The sequence below is a fragment of the Festucalex cinctus genome, chromosome 18, assembly GCF_051991245.1.
Source record: "Festucalex cinctus isolate MCC-2025b chromosome 18, RoL_Fcin_1.0, whole genome shotgun sequence".
Taxonomy (NCBI): domain Eukaryota; kingdom Metazoa; phylum Chordata; class Actinopteri; order Syngnathiformes; family Syngnathidae; genus Festucalex; species Festucalex cinctus.
Window position 1 is genome coordinate 7,784,337 of NC_135428.1, and position 19,662 is coordinate 7,803,998.

At 37.8% G+C, this 19,662-nt stretch overlaps 2 protein-coding genes across 5 annotated transcripts in view; one reads left to right on the forward strand and one right to left on the reverse strand.

Moving 5' to 3' along the window:
• The window catches only part of LOC144006322 (connector enhancer of kinase suppressor of ras 2-like), a 139,491-nt gene extending 122,937 nt beyond the window's left edge, over positions 1–16,554 (forward strand). For 2 of the 4 annotated variants that reach the window (XM_077505104.1, XM_077505106.1), the window contains exons 9-22: positions 602–748; positions 2,670–2,803; positions 5,146–5,351; positions 5,447–5,539; positions 6,940–7,130; positions 7,200–7,248; positions 7,315–7,493; positions 7,582–7,655; positions 9,909–9,980; positions 10,073–10,137; positions 12,163–12,263; positions 13,179–13,668; positions 15,392–15,591; positions 15,672–16,554. In XM_077505104.1, the coding sequence (XP_077361230.1) occupies positions 602–748; positions 2,670–2,803; positions 5,146–5,351; positions 5,447–5,539; positions 6,940–7,130; positions 7,200–7,248; positions 7,315–7,493; positions 7,582–7,655; positions 9,909–9,980; positions 10,073–10,137; positions 12,163–12,263; positions 13,179–13,668; positions 15,392–15,591; positions 15,672–15,713 (2,043 nt within the window). In that variant the 3' untranslated portion in view covers positions 15,714–16,554. The remainder of the gene's footprint in view (positions 1–601; positions 749–2,669; positions 2,804–5,145; positions 5,352–5,446; positions 5,540–6,939; positions 7,131–7,199; positions 7,249–7,314; positions 7,494–7,581; positions 7,656–9,908; positions 9,981–10,072; positions 10,138–12,162; positions 12,264–13,178; positions 13,669–15,391; positions 15,592–15,671) is intronic. The other 2 variants (XM_077505105.1, XM_077505107.1) reach the window with 1 other exon arrangement.
• Positions 16,555–17,170: 616 nt separating this feature from the next.
• On the reverse strand, positions 17,171–18,615 carry LOC144006795 (olfactory receptor 52Z1P-like). The gene is made up of 2 exons (XM_077505838.1): positions 17,707–18,615; positions 17,171–17,224 (listed from the first exon to the last, which is right to left on the reverse strand). The coding sequence occupies exons 1-2, from the start codon at positions 18,613–18,615 to the stop codon at positions 17,171–17,173; spliced, it is 963 nt and encodes a 320-aa protein (XP_077361964.1).
• Between the last annotated feature and the right edge of the window lie 1,047 nt (positions 18,616–19,662).

Here is a 19,662-nt window from a genome sequence, read left to right on the forward strand (position 1 = left end):
TACAGTGCTGATTTTGGACGAATTCCTTGGAGTACCATACTTTGAGCCTGTCTGACTTTTTGTGATTGTCCACCCCAAATTCTGCTTAGTAATAAGTGGGCACAAAAAAAAAAGAATCATGTCTCTACATATACAGCACTGTGCTTTTATTTTAGCTATGACATAATAATCATGTAAATTTGAATCCACCAAGGATGAACTTTGTACGGTATTAATTAAATGTGAAAACAGTATTATAACGCTTTTGCATTTGGGTTTGTTTGTTTGTTAGTTAGCGGGCCACTTCCTGCTTAATGGAGGATGGGGGACAGACGGAGGTGCTGAAATGATTGTGGGGGTTGCACAGTTCCAGTCATTTTATTTTAATTCACATGGTTATTAACAATGATGTCATGAAATAGATTTGGTTGCTACTTCACGCATCATTCCTCTGCAGAGTTTTGCGTATTCATCTGCATAAACCTGCTGTCTCCTATGAGGTCATATTTTACACCGAGTGGTGACCCAAGATTTTTTTTCCCCACCATGAACATTTTAAAATTCCTGTGATTATCAACATGGATTGAAAGCCAGTTTGCATTGTGCTATAATTGTCTGCTAGGTGGGCTGGCAACTGAAAAACCTGGTGAACCTCCTCCGCGGCGACCCGGCGGGTGTGACCCTGACGTTGAAGAAACGCCCACAGAGCACGCTCACCTCCACTCCGGCTCTGCTCAAGAACATGCGGTGGAAACCTTTGGCGCTGCAAGTAGGGGCTACTCGACTGCTTTTAACCCCCACAAATGTGCTGGCTTGTGTCTCGTGTGAAGAATATGAGTGTGCTGTGTTAGAAACAAGTCTTTAAAGCTGCCAAAAACGTGACAAAGCAAGTAAAAGTCAGCCATTTTTCAATTTAAATTTAGTCTCAGTTTTAGTACAATTTCGCTTGTTAGTTTTTAACATAGTCAAACTCATCGCATTTTTATTTAGTCCATTTTTAGTCGACTATAAATCGAACATTTTAGTCCAAGAAAAGAATTTTATTCGTCTGATTTTAGTCAACAAAAGATGTCAACGTTTTAGTCTAGTTTTAGTCAGGACAATCATTGAACACCTGTATATTTTTTTTGTCAGAAGACATTGTTGAACATTTCAGATCTAAAATTATTCACATAAAATTTTCTCTCATCTTTTTGAGAAAAAAAAAACAACTTGCCACACAATTACAGTATATCAACAAGTGGCTACTATGGCTCCATGCTACAAGCTAGTAAGTTAGCCAGCATTAGTTAGCGGTTGGATTAAAGAGATACTTTACTTATTTAGCCGTTTTTGGCAGTCAAACATTAATATTTTGCCTATAATAAATTTGATATGTTAATTATTTTTCATGTACAATTAGTACTTTAAAAACACATTTTGCATCTTGCTGTCAACTGAAAATGACATCATAAGGGCTCAGGTAACCAATCACAGCTCAGCTTGTGAATGTCACATGACCGAAACTCGAAAACAGGTGAGCTGTGATTGGTTACCTGAGCCCTTGTGATGTCACTTTCAGTCGACAGCAAGTTGCAAAATGTGTTTTTATAGGTACTAATTGTATGTGAAAAATAATGAAAGTATCAAATTAATTATAGACAAAATATTAACTTTTTATTGCTCTAATGGGCTAAATAAGTGAAGTATCCCTTGAATATTACTGTTGGAACATTATAGCCGTTGGATTAATGTTACATTTTAACTACAATTTACTTTTTTTTTTCTTACCTTTCACTGTGAATCCACTTCCTGTTTATCCCATGTTTGTGCATGTTGCACTCGTTAGCTGCAGATTTGATTTCACGATGTGTCACATGATAGTGTCACAGTGACAGATTCGCAGAGACAAGAATTGACCAAATCATATCATTTTCGTCTCGTTTTTGTTCATGAACTAAAATGTCCAGATTTTAGTTCACTTTTTATTAAGTGAAGTACATTTTCGTCTCGTCTTCATTAGTCAACGAGAATGCGTACAGATTTAGTCCCAGTTATTGTTTATTAATTAGAGTTTTAGTTTAGTCTAATTTTAGTCCGGTGAAAAATGTGTGTTGACGAAATGAACGCTGCTTCTTCATACCTCCTCTCCCTTCGCGGAGCACAATGGATTTACACCAGGTCTAAATGGCATCTGTTGTCCTACTTTGTCCAAACACATTGCTTTATTAGGAATATGTGCCAATGCCACAACGGGTACAAATGAGAGCGCAGTGTGTTTTTGTAGTCCAGTCATTCTTTGAAGCACAAAGCAAAGCAATTGTTCCTCTCCCCCCAGAGGCCATAAAAAGCTACAGTACATTTTTTTTTTTCTCCTAGTTTCCACCCCCTTCACTGAACGTGTAATGTTTGATTGTAGGAACACTTTTCAGTACTGCAAAGGCAATTTTGAGTTAGAAGTAAAAAGTTACAGATTTCTTGTTGCTTTGCGCTGATTTGTATTCATCGGGATGATTAAACCAGCCAACTTCAGCATCTAAAATATGGAGTGCTGTTCATTTGACTCATTCAAATGATGCTGTCGACTGCTCTCTCACTCGCCCCGTGTAACTGTGACTTTCTCTTTTTTTTTCCTTTTTTTTTTGTCTTCCTGCCTTACTTACTTCCACACACGTGCATGCATTCACTTCCACACATTCACTCACACGCAGCCACTGTGCCCTCAGAGCCCCGGCAGCAGCGTGGCCACGCCTACCAGCACTTTAAGCACGCCGTCGAGGAGGGGAAGCTGCGCCCTCCAGGATCTTTACATTCCACCTCCCCCGGCGGAACCGTACACCCCCAGGTATTTGATTTTGAAGGGTGAAGGGAAATACGAGCAGTTGGAAATAGCGCAAAATCTTCAAGACAGTAAAAGCCTGCTAGAACATCACAACTTTATTTGGAAGCACTTAAAAACAACACTTGTACAAGTTATAGATCACATTAACTCATTCACCGCCAGCCATTTTCACTGAAGCAATCCCGTTCGCTCCCGGCTGTTTTACCGGATTTTGACTGATTTTGCAAGGCCCGCAGAATATTGTGTTCTATTGCTATAAAAACATGGAACATACCAAAAGAAAGAATAAATAAATAAATCTGTTCACGTTTTGGAGCAATTACCATTAGAATATAGCTAAATTTCATCATTACTCACAAATTTATTTAGAATTCTGAGTAAGAGAGCTTTTTTTTCAACATGGCCCTGGTTGATCTCCTTTGCTCTGCTGCCACCTGCTGGCCGTTTGTGTAATAACTACCATTTCTTCAACCGTTCTTTGCAGTTGAGAGGCTGCATCAAAGCCTTCTGTATGCTCAAGCATAAAAAACAAAACAAAAACAAAAACATATAAATACGTCTTTGGGACACTTACATCATTTAAAATAGAACGTATTTATACGTTTTTGGGAACAAATGAGTTATAGTGTCACGTTTTTGAAATGATCTAAGATGACTTGACTTGAATAGACTTTTTATATTCACTATATATTTCTGAATTAATAACTCTCAAAATAATGTTAATATCGCCATAAAGGCTGAAAATCCAGATCTTGTGATGGCCAGTGAGCGTATGTTAATGCAAGCCAATAAAATCAACAACACGTCAGTGATTTTCACTGGGTGACATGTTCCATCGTGACCATGAATATGAACACTGGCGACTAAGTGTGTGTGTGTGTGTGTGTGTGTGTGTTTGGGGGAGGGGATGGGGTGGTACATGTGTCCAGATGGTTGCGGGGGAGAGTTTTCAGTCACAAACAAATTAATGAATTGCTCCTTTTTACTGCACTGGGAGAACTTTTGATTCACAGAGTTCACTGAGGTCAAAGCGGTATTTAAGATTTTCATACTGTGGCTCCCTTACAGAAGTAAGATTAAGAATACAGTACTGTATAAAGTACCAAAAAATCAAGTCTTTAATCTGTAAGAAGCACTCTAAAGTCATTGTGGATCCTGCACACTCAGTTATGAATTACAATCACATGATTTCTCCCAGTCCATCACCAAAGGAAAATAATAATCGTCATAAGGATTTAAAAAAAAACAAAAAAAACAACAACAACAAAAAAACAAAAACTTGCCTCTCACTTAAAGTCAGCTGGTACTAGTATAGGCTGTAGCTCACCTTTGACCCCAAATGCTGGAGAACAGTGTTTCCCAATCAATGTGCCACGAGACAACATCAGGTTACGGCAAAATATCTTATTCTGTTTTTTGGGCCCAAAAGTATTATTATTATTATTATTATTATTATTATTATTATTATTATTATACATACATACACATTATATATAAAATCTAGGACTACCACTTAACCCCCCCAAACCCCCCCCCCCCCCCACCCCCCCCCCCCCTCCACAAAAAACAATGACAGATACAACTTTAAATAAAGCCACATATCTTCCAATATTACATTTTTCCTGAAAATTGCATGAAATTAATGGTAATTTCTAGTTCCTGAATATAAAATGGCCACAAGAGTTTGGCCGATACCTTAAAATCAGTGCTTCTCAAATGGGGGTACATGAAGGCACTCCAAGGGGTAAGTGACTTTTTAAAAGAATAAATAAAACATAGCATCCATGCAGAAATGCTTTAAAAATAATTACTAATTTGCGCAAATTCTTCAGTAAAATGTAAGTTTATAAAATAAATGATATATTCAAGTTCATTGCCCTAAAAAAAAGCTTGAGAACAGAATGGTTTGACCCAGCCTGTCATATGCCACCTAGCATCATCTGTCAATCATTTCAAATCTATTTCAAATTAAGATGATTTATTTTTGAGAACAGATCTTTACGATGACACCAAAGGAGAATTGTTAATGGGTGATAATTTTTGTGTGCACAAATCTCTAATTAATTTAACTCTTTCGTTTTTTAGTAGCATCTTTTTATTTCCAAAAAGTTAGAGATTAATAAAATGAAACTAATGGAAAATCCCAAACTATCATAACTCTGAGAGTGACGGGCAGAGCAATTAAATTCTCCTCCAATTAATTTGGGTTTCCAGTTTGTGACATATTTGTTTGTTAGTATGCAACAAGACAAAATGACAACATAATGTATTTGTGTCTTGAACTATTAATTGCCAATATGCCATTTACTTTTTCTTCTCTTCATTTCCGTGTCTCGTAACCATAGAGATGACAAAGGCAGTCACCAGCGTGATGACTCGCAGTCCGACCACGTCCATCCCAGCAAGCGCTCCGACTCACCAAATTCCTACCTGGACCAGGAGTGTCGGCGTCAGTTCCCTCTGGTGGAGGATGACTCCATACTGTACTGTTACGAGTACGACCAGAACCAGGAAGTGTCGTCGGTCCGCAGGGGGAGCACGCCCACCTACAGTAAGACTTTTTCCCGCGATGGTCACGACACGATGTGGGATTTTGGGAGGTGTCTGCTGCAATTTATTGAAGTTCCCTGTGCCTCGTGATCGCAGGCAGGCTCAGGCCCATCTCCATGCCGCTGGAATACAACTGGGCGGGGGATGAGGACGAGAACCTGGCCAAGCCGAAGAGAGAGAGCAGGCGAGGTGGGTGGGAGAATGAGAAAATAAGGGGAGGGGGCTGACAGCGAGGAGCAGAGGGAGCTGATGTGAGTGGGAGGAGATCTCCTAATATCCTCGCCGCTTTTTCACATCTCGCAGCGGAAGGATGAGCTGGCCTGGCGCAAGCATAGCGCGATCCTTCCTCCGTCCTTTCCATATGTTCATCAGCTATCGCTTGCTCGCCATCTTCCTCACGCTCAGCGTTGCTTGCTGGCTGATTGGATGGGGAAGAAGTGCGCGGTTGCTCCGGCAACTGTTTCATACTCTCCCAAGTTATTCATGTTTCATCGGAGACGAGGTGGCAAACAGAGCGGGACCAGACTGATGTGCTTTATTTTGGTCTCAAAGGCAAACTTTCTTTCTTCTGGGGATGCTACTGACGTCTTTTTAACTTTGCGCTTTTCATATAAAGATAGTCTTATATTTATCTACAAGAGACACTATTACTAGCTTTGCAGATTTCCTGCCTGGCAACAGCTTGTCTTCACAACATGGTCATAGAATTAGGTACAGTTCCATAATCTTCTAAGAATTAATAAGGGTTATATGGGGGGGAACAACTATTCATTTACATCAAAGTTTCTTAAAAAAGAAAAGTCAATCCAATGTTGAGTTTGTAGAATATTAATTAAACTGCAAACTCGACCAGTTTTCATCCATCTCAGGTGGCGGCCATTTTGCCACTCGCTGTCGACGTAAATATGGCATTACTGTTGCTCAGGGCCACCAGCAACACATTAGTAGAAGCCCAGAGGTGAAGTTCATGGCTATACGTCCTGTTTATATAGTGTATTTTCCTGAGTGAAAACGGAAGACCGTGACTTTAAATAAAAATTAAAAAATGAATGCTATAGTGCCACTGATAAAATGTATAACATTTAGGTACTATAATGTGAGTGTAACGATAGGAAATAATATTACTATTATGTGTGGTAGCTGAAATAAACTTTACCTATTCAATTAAATTCGTTTTAATGAGTTCATAGAGTGGGTCTTTTAGTTTATATTTGTCCGAAAATGCTTCATGCAACTTTAGTTTTTATTAGTTTTAGTTTTAGTTTATTGTGGTAACAAACAAAAAAGTCACTCAAGTAAAATAAACTACAATTCTTAAACGACTTTATCTGACTTTGCGTCTTCTGTACCAACGTATACCAATACTGAAATAAATACATTTAAATTGAATCCAAAATGTTTAATGTTTAGGGATTTTGAGGGGATTTATTTATTTTTAAGGCCTACCCACGAAGTGCTTCTATACTCTTAATTTCTACTACTACTTTCTATTAACGCTAGTATGCACCATTTAGATTCAATTAGTCGTCTACCGGTATTTTTTCTTGAAGTTCAGCACAAGTTCACATTGCAGTTCTTTCTCCCTGCAGAAAATTCGCTGCTGCGTTTCGCAAGTGAAGACAAAGTCCCAGGGGGAGAGTTCCTGCTGGGCCGCAGCCTAAGCCACAGTCGGCGAAAGTTGGAGAGGGGAAGCAGCCCCACTCACTACACGCTCATCCCGGCCCTCCAGATGGAAGTTTCCCTGTCTACGTCCAGCTCCGACTCGGCCTCCCTCTACCACGTTAGTTGACCCATCAGGCCCATCATCCACGTGTCTTATGTGGCCTCACGCTTCTATTTGACTGTGCAGGTGTTTGAGCGATCCTCGCTGCTGTCAAGGTCAAAGAAGAAGAGTAAAGGTCAGAATCCAAAATGGCCCAAAGTGTTTTTCTCTGCTCGCTCTAATGCGTTTTTCCGTGGTGCAGTGGGAAGCCCCATGGCCTCCATCAGCAAGCGACGGATCTCCTGCCGGGACTTGGGTCAGGGTGACTGTGAAGGTTGGCTGTGGAAGAAGAAGGACGCCAAAAGCTATTTTTCTCAAAAGTGGAAGAAGTACTGGTTCATTCTGAAAGACACGTGTCTGTACTGGTACATGAACGAGGAGGTGAATGGAAAGATTTAACTGCATGTTTCAGTTCAAGTGCTTGTTTGTTAAAAGGATCTTTTTTTCTTCTTCTTCTTCTTCACCACAGGATGAGAAAGCTGAAGGCTTTGTCAACCTTCCAGAGTTTAAGATCGATCGTGCTACCGAATGCAGGAGAAAGTTGTGAGTCATGCTTTTCTTGCTTTACATTTGATTTCCCAAAAAATAAACAGAAGTGGAAACCGATGTTTTTGGCTTTGCTCAACTCTGTGCCAGCTTATTATTATAGTTTTACAATTTTCGTTCTAGTTCGTTTTTATTTCGTTTTGAGTTTTGTTTATTAACTCATTAGCTCCCAAAAACGTATAAATACGTCATATTTTAAATGTTTTAAGTGTCTGTCCCAAAGACGTATTTATACGTTTTTTGTTGTTGTGTTTTTTTTTTAATTTATGCCAGAGCATAGAGAAGGCTTTGATGCAGTCTATCTACTGCAGAAAATGGTTGAGTGGCAGCAGTAGAAGAGATCAACCAGGCCATGTTAAAACGAGCCGATTTCCCCACAGTTCTCAGCAGAATTGTGAATAATGATGAAACTTAGCTATGTTCTATTGCTAATTGCTGCACAGCGGAAACAGATAGGAATATACTTTTTTTCCTGATAAAAGAAGAGACTCTAATCTCTCTTTTGGTAGGTTTCATATTTTTAGAGCCATAGAACATAATATTTCGCGGGCCTTGTAAAATTAATCAAAATCCAGGAAAACACTTCAGTGAAAATGGTTGGGAGTGAATGAGTTAAATTTAGTTAGTTTAGTTTTCAGGGTGTTTTAGTTAGTTTCAGTATTATTATTTTTTTTAATGTATGTTACTTGTGCGCAATATTTAATAACTACCAAAATAAAAAATAAAAAAGTAACGCATTTCTTACCTCGTGTTGCATTTCGGCTGAGTTAAATGAAAAAGCAGGCGAGCCGAGCCAAAAGTCAAGTAGGCAAATTTGTCGCCTAGGATCGACGTTTTTATGTATTAAAATAATTACCAAAAACTAAAACGAAGGACATTTTCGCTGTAATTATAGTTAGTTTTGTAAACATAAAATGTAGGTTCATTTTCATTTTTATTTTATTTAGTTAATGAAATTGTTTTTTTATTTATTTTAGTTTTAGTTTTTTTAATTAGTTTTCACAACACTCAAGCATGGTACACATTTTATTTATTACATGATTTAGATAATTATTTTGTCTTTTTTCCTTATTTGTATTAGTATTGAAGGGATGGGGGCAACTTGTTATAAGCACATCTCTGCATAACACTGTATCCGTATTAACGTACAAGAGAATTAAAAAAGTAAGAAATATGGACCTATTTACAACAAAGAATAGCTTTATTAACTGTAACAGAAAAGATTTAAAGTGCATCTGAAATTCAAAACTAAAATTAAATCCTTAATTAAACTATAAACATTTTTTGACTGACCATGTCAAACCATATGATACGGAAAAATAAAATTACATAAAATCAATAAATAATAATACATTCAAACTGATCACCAACATTAACTCAGGAGCACAATATTAAAAAAAAAATAAAAATTAACCTGCAAAACAAAAAAATATAAAATAATTTTATTTTTTTATTTTTTTTGTTGCGTGCAAAGCGCGCATGCTCAGTGCAAACAAAACCCCAACACCACCGAGTGAATGCTCCCTGCGCACACTCTGCCAATAATGAGAGCGCCACTGCCCCCTAATGTAGTGGAGGTGCAATTGCACTTTATTCTAGGACAGTAAAAAAATAAAATTAAATTAAAATTGAAAAAAATAAAAAAGCATGTTCCCCGAGGTCAAACGCCCCCCTTGATGGAGTCTCGGGGGCCCGCCCCACTATCTGAGAAGCACTGAATTAAAGTGACAGTCAAGCCTTCAAATGTTGTTTACGATCATGTGTTCTATGTGCCTTCATTATTGTAAGCATGACATTCTGATTACTATTTCGTTTGTGGAAAATGAATCCATCTCAATTTTGTCACTGTCGACTGAAAATGACGTTACAGTTGCTCAGGGCTCGGGTAACGACCAATCACTTTAGACTAGTATGGGCGCATAGACTATGTTAATGTAAAGACATTTTTTTTGCGGGGTTGACTTCCCTTTCGATTTTACTCCATGAGAGAGACAAAAATATTTCATCCAGCTTGTCAGGATGATGCAGTTAAACACCACTGCAAACTACAACTTTGATACTAATTGGGCTAAAAATATTCAGTGACACGTCCCCCTTTTGCACTTGATGTGACAAAAGCGCTTCTGCTGTTTTGTCTCAACTGTGTCTGAGATCATGTGCCAGGTTTCTCATCTCGTTCATATGCTAATGCCTTCTGCTCCTGTTCTTTTGCGCTCATATTTGAACATTTACGTTTGGCTTCCATTTCAGTGCTTTCAAGGCTTGCCATCCCAAGATAAAGACTTTCTACTTTGCAGCAGAAAACGTAGACGACATGTCCCGGTGAGTTCACGAGTCGGACCGATGTGGTATTAAACTACTTAATGGGTTTGCGTCATAACTTGGTTGTCCGCCCACCCTTGTCCTTCCCACAGGTGGTTGAGTCGTCTCAGCATGGCCGTGGCAGGCTTCTGCGAGCAGGACAAAATTCAGGATCAAGGCGAGTCGTGTACACGCCATAGTCAAAACTACACATTTGATGTTTCACCTTACAGGAAGTGAAAATTCATCTTCCCCTCTTTTGGGAGTGATCCACAAGATGTGTCTGTCCATTCATTAAGAAGAACATTTGTGAGGTCAGAGTGGAACCTGGGCATCACTCACAAGCTTCATATTATATTTTATTTACAGTATATGGCACATTCCACAATACTCAAAAGAAAAAAAAACAAAAAACATCAATAGATTGCAGAAATGCAGCCCCAACATGTTTTTATCCTAAATCTGAATTAGGCAGTGTTGCCACAATTACCTTAAAAAGTAACTTTGTTACTTTATTGATTACTTGCTTTAAAAAGGAGTTTAGTTACTTTACATATTGCTTACTTTAAGCAGTAACCATCTTAGTTATTTTGATTACTTTCTTTATCAAGTAACTTAGTTACTTTTCTAATTATTATTATTAAAGTATCTTAATTACTTATTACTTGCTTTAAACAGTAACCAACCTAGTTACTTTATTGATTATTTTCTCTATAAAGTAACTTAGTTACTTTCTAATTATTTGTTTTAAAAAGTATCTTAGTTACTTATTACTTGGTTTAAACAGTAACCAACTTAGTTACTTTATTGATTATTTTCTTTATAAAGTAACTTATTTACTTTCTAATTATTTGTTTTAAAATGCAACTTAATTACTTTACTGATTATTTGCTTTTAACAGTAACTTACTTATTATACTGATTACTTTCTTCCAAGAGTAACTTACTGATTATTTGCATAAAAATTACTTACATTCAACTAAATTAGATTACTCTACTGAGCATATTTCAACAACCCTGCTTAACATAAAAATGATAATAAGTGTGCATTTAGTGACAGTATTAAAAATAAAATAGTCAGCCTTTTTTACTTATAATTATTTTAATAAAAAAAAAAAGTATTTTCAGGATTTCAGTTGAATAAATTTGCTACTTGCTTTTAACAGAAAAAAATAAATAAAAAGACATTTCTAGACTTCACTTAAAAATACTGTATATATTTTTAAATAATAATTAAGTCTTTTTTACTTGGTATTGTTGTAATAGCAAAACCTAATGTTTATAATGTACATTGCTTATAAATATGTCAATTAATTTTGGGACCTTTTTATGGTGTAGTGTTATTGAAGCTATATTTAGCTATCACTGTCGACAGAGTGTACAATAAACTTAATAATTTTTCTAGCTGACACAAACTCAAAATAGTGACTGTACTTCCATCTTGAAAACTCAAATCTCTCTCCTTACTCTCGATATGTGTGACGAGGTCAAATGCGTTTGCTTGCTGTGGACGCCTGTTACGTCACTTTTGTATACAATTGAATGCGCTTTCTGAATTGTATCGGCGGAGCTTGTACAACTTAACGCATGATTAGCATCGTCTCCCACTCACATCTCACTTGAAAGGATCTGACTCATGCAGGATAGTCAACTGGAAACACTTTTTTAACACCTCAATTTCAAAATCCAATTAGATGCAGAGTCTCGGCTTTATGTCACACAAATGCTCATTTTAGGGGCAGAGGACGTCATGTTTTTGTTTTGTTTTTTTTGTTTTTTCCTAAATGGACCGGAAATCCTGTACCTTATCATGGTTCTATTTCGAGGAGCTTGTGTAGGAGCCAAGCAATGGTGGCGTGTGGGCGAACTGGTCTGTCATTTGATTTCTGACGCTCTTACGTCATGTAAAACGAAGACTCATAACGCCTGCAGAGGACATCACAGGGCATTCTCACGTCTTTGAATTCTTTGCACTCCAAGCAGACCTCAAAATCACACCTACAACGCTGCTCATTCTGACAGCATTTCCGATGCAAAACTGCTTCCTGCGCAAGTCTGTCATTTCTTACTGCATGGCTGAGAAATCCAAATCATTTTTAGGTTGTTAGCATTGACCATATTTTAGATCTTATTCACTGCATGCATAATGTTAACCTTATATTTAATTAGCCTCATTTGATTGTGCTGCATGTGTTCATCAATAGATTACTGGAGTGAGAGTGACCATGAGGACATGGACATGACCTCCATGAACAAACAGGACAGCCCACCGCCACCCTATGACACCTATCCAAGAGCATCATCGGTAAGTACCAGTCGTGGTGCTTTTATATTAAAATCATGTTGTGGCAACCAAAACATTGTCAAATGGTACAATATTAATAGGGGTGTCAAAATTAGTTCCTTTAACTCATTCACTCCCAGCCATTTTCACAGAAGCAATTCCGTTCGCTCCTGGCTGTTTTACTGGATTTGGACTGGTTTTGTAAGGCCCGCAGAATATTGGGTTCTATTGCTATAAAAGCATGGAACCTATCAAAAGAAAGATTAAAGTCTCCTCTTTCATCAGGAAAAAAAAGTATGTTTCTATCTGTTTCCGTTTTGCAGCAATTAGCATTAGAAGAGAGCTAAGTTTCATCAGTTTTCACAAATCTATTTAAAATTCTAAGTAATTTAGCTTTTTTTTTCTACATGGCTCTGGTTGATCTCCTTTGTTCTGCTGCCACCTGCTGGCCGTTTGTGGAATAACTACCATTTCTGCAACCATTCTTTGCAGCTGAGAGGCTGCATCAAAGCCTTCTGTATGCGCTAGCATAAAAAACAAACAAACAAAAAACGTATAAATACGTCTTTGGGACACTTACAACATTAAAAAAAACCTCGTATTTACACGTTATTGGGAGCAAATGAGTTAATGGCGATTAAGGACCACCCCTTACTTGGAAAACCTGGGGAATTTATCAGTAATAAATGTAATAATAATCAAAATGCATATATTTGTGAAGACTGTGGTCAAGTTGTATTTTACAATTTTAAAAATGTGCAGAATTTCACAAGTGACTTCATGTTAAAGATTCGATAGCTCTTAATATGAAAAGAAAAATGCGAATGAGTTAAAAAATAACAATTTCACATATATGCTGCATGTACTATAAATATTTAGCCCCGATTTTGTTTTAGCTACTTGACTTATAGTTGCTTCACCTTTGATTATATTTAGGTGAGCCCCTTCCTGGAACCCAAACGCGGCCATTTCTCCTCATCCGACACATTCCAGTCACGTTCCTCTCATGAGGATTACCACTCGGAGCCTCAGGAAGGCGGCAGCAGCAACAATGGCGGCATCTCCCCCGGGCAGAAGACGAGCAGCCACCGAAACTCCTGGCAGGACCAGATGGAGAGCAACGCCAGAATGCACTTCCTCCAGGCGTATCCCATGGAAGAGCCGCCGCTATCCGATGACAGGGAACAAATGGCCATGGAGTATCGCAGGCAGTCCACGCTGCCCGCGCAGCGCAGCCTGCTGCAGGAACAATACCGAGCCTTGCCCCTGCCCGTCAGGTCCAGCGTCGATTCGGAGGCGGGAGGGAAACCCCGCAGCTTCACGCTACCCAGAGACAGCGGCCTCCACGCCATCCTGGCGGCCAACGCCGCCGCGTCGGACGAGAGGGCGCCGCGACACTACCAGCTGGATCGGCCCAGAGAAATAGGTTGGATACCTTAAGATCGTATTTCTTGACTTTCTTTGAGCCACGGCACACACATACGGTGTATTTTGCACCACAAAATCAAGCAAAAAAAGAAATATGAATATGTGCAATATGAATTTACATGTGAAACGGAACGTATGGTGTTCCACAGGGTTCAATACGAAGGCCTCTGTTGTTTTCATTTGATCTAACTGTGAAGGAATTTAGTGTCTTACTTGATACACATTTGTCCTAACAGTCCACTCGCTGTTAACTCATTTGCTCCTAATAACGTGTAAATACGTTTTTTAATGTTCTAAGTGTCCCAAAGACGTATTTATACGTTGTTGTTTTTGTTGTTGTTGTTTTTTTATGCTAAAGCATACAAAAGGCTTTGATGCAGCCTCTCAACTGCAAAGAACGGTTGTAGAAATGGTAGTTATTACACAAACGGCCAGCAGGTGGCAGCAGAGCAAAGGAGCTCAACCAGGGCCATCTAGAAAAAATGCTTAATTACTTACAATTTTGAATGGATTTGTGAAAACTGATGAAACTTAGCTCTCTTCTAATGCTAATTGCTGCAAAATGGAAACCGATAGAAACATACTTTTTGTTTCCTGATGAAAGAAGAGACTTTAATCTTTCTTTTGATAGGTTCCATGCTTTTATAGCAATAGAACACAATATTCTGTGGGCCTTGCAAAATCAGTCAAAATCCAGTAAAACAGCCGGGAGAGAACGGGATTGCTTCTGTGAAAATGGCTGGAGTGAATGAGTTAAACACGCTTTTTTTTTTTTTTTAAAAGCCCTACTGCTTTTTGTTTTCAACCCCGTCTTTCGCTCCGCCTCAATCAAGATGTCACAGTGCCTTCCGGCCATGTCTGGATGCTGCAGCCAGGATGAATCCTCTCAGCCATGTTAATGTTGAACAGTGAACAGGATAAAGAAACAAGCTTGAAGGCCCTTTCTTCTTGTCCTCATTTATCTTTTGCTCTAATGTTCACTCTTTTTTTTTGTTTTTTTGTTTTTTTTTCGGGCAAAACAATGTGGTGGACCAAAAATGGCAGAATAAAAAATAAATAAATAAAAGTGAAAATAAAAACAAACAAACTATATAATAAATACAATTAAAAAATTTATACAAAAAATAAAACAACAAAATATATATAGATAAATAAATAAAAGTTAAAAATAAATGAAAAAAAATGAGACGCAAAAATAAATATATAAATAGATTTAAATAACTAATGAATAAAGGCTCTGCTTTACTTTTATTTTTTTTGTGTTTGTTTGTTTCTTTTATTCCCATTTATATTTTTTTGTATTTAATTTTTGAATTATTTCTTATATCCATGTCTATTTCCAGTTTTATTTTATTTATTTATTTATTTATTTATTTATTTATTTATTTATTTATTTATTTATTCATTCATTTATGATTTTGGCATTTTTTGGCCTGGTACTGTTTTTTGTTTTTTTTCCTTTCCCCCCCACAAAGCTTCTAAATGTAATAACAGCTTCTTGCCATCAGAGGGCAGTGTGCTCAAACTTTTACAACAAATGTTCCAATATACAACCAGTCATTTCTAATAACTAGAACTGAATATCAGCTCTAAATATCTGTTATCGTCCTCCTTGACTATTAATAATCGTATCGGTATCTGCCGAAAAAAAATAAAAATATTGGTGTATGTGTAAGTATGTTTTTAACAGCACAACAAAACTTTCAATTCATCTTTTGAAGGGCGTGGACGAGACATGAGACTGCAGTCGGACTCGGTGGGGGATTTGTATCGCGCCCTGGAGCACACCAGTCTGTCCACCTCAGCCGACCACCGGTCAACCAGCCGCCTGGAGTACAAGCGCTCTTTCGTCCGCAGGGTTCACGACCCCTTGCTGAACGACAAGCTTCACCGCCTCCGCATCCTCCACAGTTCTCTCAACGTACTGGCACTTAACTCAGGCATGCTTGCTCGGTTCCGCTCAATAATGCTTAATTAACGTGTGCTTCATTTTCTTTTCAGAATGTCCCTGACACAAACCGCTCGTTGGGCTTTTTAGGCTAATACGTGGAAAAACTCTACTCGGGCCCTGCTGGAGATGAAAAGGCAACAACTTCATTTTCCTTCCTCCTCCTTTCCCCCTCTTTCCCCTTTCAAGCACTTCTACTAAGTTACTCCCTCACATGCTTTCTGCCGTTTTAATGATGAAAATATTTCTTTAAGATCAAGCACTGGTTTCAACTGGTTGGGAGGGGGGAAAAAAAGCACTTTTGATGGAGAGCTTCTTCACTCACATGCATGGCCGTTTTCCCGTCACTTTTTGCTGGAGTTGGATTGACTATTTTGGATGTAAACTCATTTTGTTACGTGTATAATTATTAATCGATATTAAGTATGACGTCGCTACACAACATTTTGAGGTTATGTGCTGGAATACAAGTAAAATCAAGTGCTGTGCCTCAGTGATTGTGAATGTACATTGTACTTTTTCCAAGGAGAATGAGAGATGATGTAATAGCAAATAGGGGTGAAAATATCACACTCGGCAATAAGGAAATTGTATTGTAAAATAGAAAAAGGGGTGGTCACAATAGTTGTCTATTTTTGTATGCATGCAGTCTTTCAGTTGTGACAAAAAAAAAAAAAAAAGTTTTTTTCTAAGTGTTTTATTTGGAGACTACTGCCTCAACCTCAAGATCTATTTTAAAAAGCTAATTTCACTACAGAAGAGATGAGGAGTAATCGTTATTTATTAAGTGTTTCATGTACAAGCATGTTTTGTAATACTGTACTAAAACACATTACCATGCCATCTAACTGCACACGTGTGCCATGTTGCCATATTGTAGCTGCAATACTTTTATTTAAGGATGGAAATAAAGTATGGCGTGGGCACACAAAAGATGCTTGTTTGAAGTTGCTATTTTTAGACACGAGCCACACACAGGAGCTCAGAATACGATATATTAGTAGATAATGTTTTTTTCAACATATGATTTTTATTTATATAAATATTTTTAAATGCATGTACAGTGGCACTTTGAGCTCAAAATTTCGGGCCATCAATTCAACATTTTTGTGTGTCATTTATTTATTTATTTTTAATGTGGTACTTCATTTAAAACGTAAAATAATGATATAATTGAAAAGATTATTAAAAAAAATAAAAAAAATAAATCAACTTTATTTATAAAGCACTTTTGATGTGAACTCGACTAAAATAGCCCAAATGAACCCCGTCATGGATCATACTCATAAACACTGAGGAGTGTTGGGATTTTTTTTTTTTTTTTTTTTTTTTTTTTTTTTTGCTGGTACATTTTCTATCATAATAATGAAAGTGTGGGGCAATCACTCTTTACATCATATAATTCTTTCTCCGCAGCATAACACAAGTGTCAGATCATTAATTCATGCACTTAATATTCAGACAGTTGGACAAAATGCAATTTTAATCACACATTTATTCTTTAACTTAAATATCGAAATGATAGTAACCAGCGTATCATAATTAGAAATTTTCACATTGGTAAATAGTAAATATTGTTTAATACAAGAAGTGAAAGAATGCATGAGTTGTATCTGTATGATTTCAGTTGAGAGAGCACTTTTACTTTCAGACAGGCTTGAGGAAATAAATATTGTTTAGCTAACACACGTCAAACAGACTGGAATGAAATAAAAATAAAAATAAAAAATCCAGATCATAAAATGCAAAAGAACTATAGATGTATAGCCGACATAGATACACACATTAAACACAGATAAACATGTAATAAAGACAGAAAATCCAAGGAAAGCGTAACCTGAGGCAATGCAGGAATCCCACAACCCATCTGCAGACTGGCATACAGTATACATATTAATATAAAACTGAAGCAAAAAAAATTGAATCAATAATTAAAAACAAAACAAAACTGCAGCTCATGAATATCATCACACAAGCCAGGATACAATTCATAATATATACCATACCATTTACTTCTTGTTCAAAGTAAAACTATCCATTACAATGATCCTTTTTGCTATATTTTGATGATAGGATTTTGTATTTAATACACAATTTTATAATATGGACTCGAACGAGATCGGTACCGAGTCCATATAGCACCGGGTTGGTGACTGTTGGGATGATGGCAAAATAAAGCGACAAGAACATCCGCGCCTCAATGGCGACATGGCTCATATTGAACCTGTGCTGGGCGATTTCAAAAAAACAGGCTGCGGTGAAATTGAGAACGGAACACAAATGCGGCCCGCACGTTTTAAGGGCTTTAACTTGAGAAGCTCTTGATACTTTTTTAGTCACTCTTATTATTTGCACATAGGAGAAAATGATCATGACGAGCTGAGGGGCGTCAAACACTAATATAAGCGCAAGCCCCACCGTACTTATATAGGGTGGAATGAAACATGCGTTTTTGACCAGCTCCATGTTGACGCAATATAACTTTGGGATGACTCTCCCACAAAAACTCAGCCGCAGGGTGACGCTGAAAAAACATGCAAATCCAACGAATGGATAAAGACCCACAACTACAATCAGTTTAGTGACCTTTGAAGGGGTCATGTTGGTGTAGTAGTGCAGCGGGTAACAGATGGCGACAAAGCGGTCGTAACTCATGAGCGCTAATATGGAAAACTCCGCAGTTGCGTACGAGTGCAGGAAGTAGACTTGACTGATGCACGAGTTGACGGCGATCTCGTGCGTCTTTGACAGGAGGATGCTCATAGCCGGAAGCAAGAGCGCGCTGCTGCCGCAGATCTCGTTGAAACATAACATACAGGTGAAAATATTCATCGGCTGGTGCAGCTGTTTGTTTTGGTGAATGACGGTGACCAAGAGTAAATTTAGGAACATAGCAGCAACGTAAAGCAAGAAGAAAAGACAAAAGAAGACGTGTTTGTGCTTCTCCAGGGTTGCGTACGCCGTCATGGTGAACGTTAGCGTCGTCGCGTTCTCCATTCTGAAAGAAACCTGAAAGAGAAATGGTGATAGTGGTAAATAATAGTACAAGTAGACTGCAGTAACTTGCAGATTGTCATGTTTACGTACCTGTGAATGTGTCATCCGCCCCACCTAACACATCCTGTGCAAGGGCATCTTTTTAAGCTTACTCGAGGTGGGCTTGGTTAGCTCTTCGGGTGATTCTGGCACATGGTTGGATTCTTGTTACTATGGATGCATTCCCCAAGCTCACTTGCATGAGCACCTGATTGACACTGTTTTTGATTCATTCATCTACTATACACTAGGGGTGTGCTCAAAAAATCGATACGGCAAAATATCGTTGCGGGCCTCATTACAATACGCGTATCGATACGCAGGCGTCAGAATCGATATTGCTCGTTAACTTTAAATAGGCAGTTAACGTTTGTCTTTGCAGCTTGCATTGTACCTAAAAGATAAAAACCAGCAGCGTCTTTGAAGTTAATTGCCTTCAATTAATGCCAAACTAGCTCTCCAGTGATTGGACACTGTGTCTTGCTAAGAAAAATGAATATCAACATTTATTTACTTGTAAACTTCACATGGCACGTGTCTTAATTTTCAATCGTGTCTTCAATTTTCGTATATTTTGTTTAAAAACTAAATAGAATGTTACATTAAAAGAAATGCTGTTTTTATTTCCCCAAATATTTCAAATAAGCACATTTTAGAGCTGTAATTTTAATACTTTTGATATTTTTGCTCAATCGGCTCATGCTGATTGGTGGTAAACCAGAAGAGCTGCTAACGAAAATATTTTTGTCAGTCAGCATAACAAACATATCCTTTAAGTATACATGTGACTGTTATTATAAAATGCAAGAAAATTAATGTTGTAATTCGGGATACGTATCGCCTTGACGATCAAGTATATGTATCGTATCGTGACCCCTGTATCGTGATACGTATCGTATCGTGTGGTTGGCAGCTATAGACCACTTCAAAGTTTGTAAACAATGTGAGGCAATTTAACTCATTGACTGCCATTGACGGAAAAAGACGTCAAATAATGCATTTTTGCTG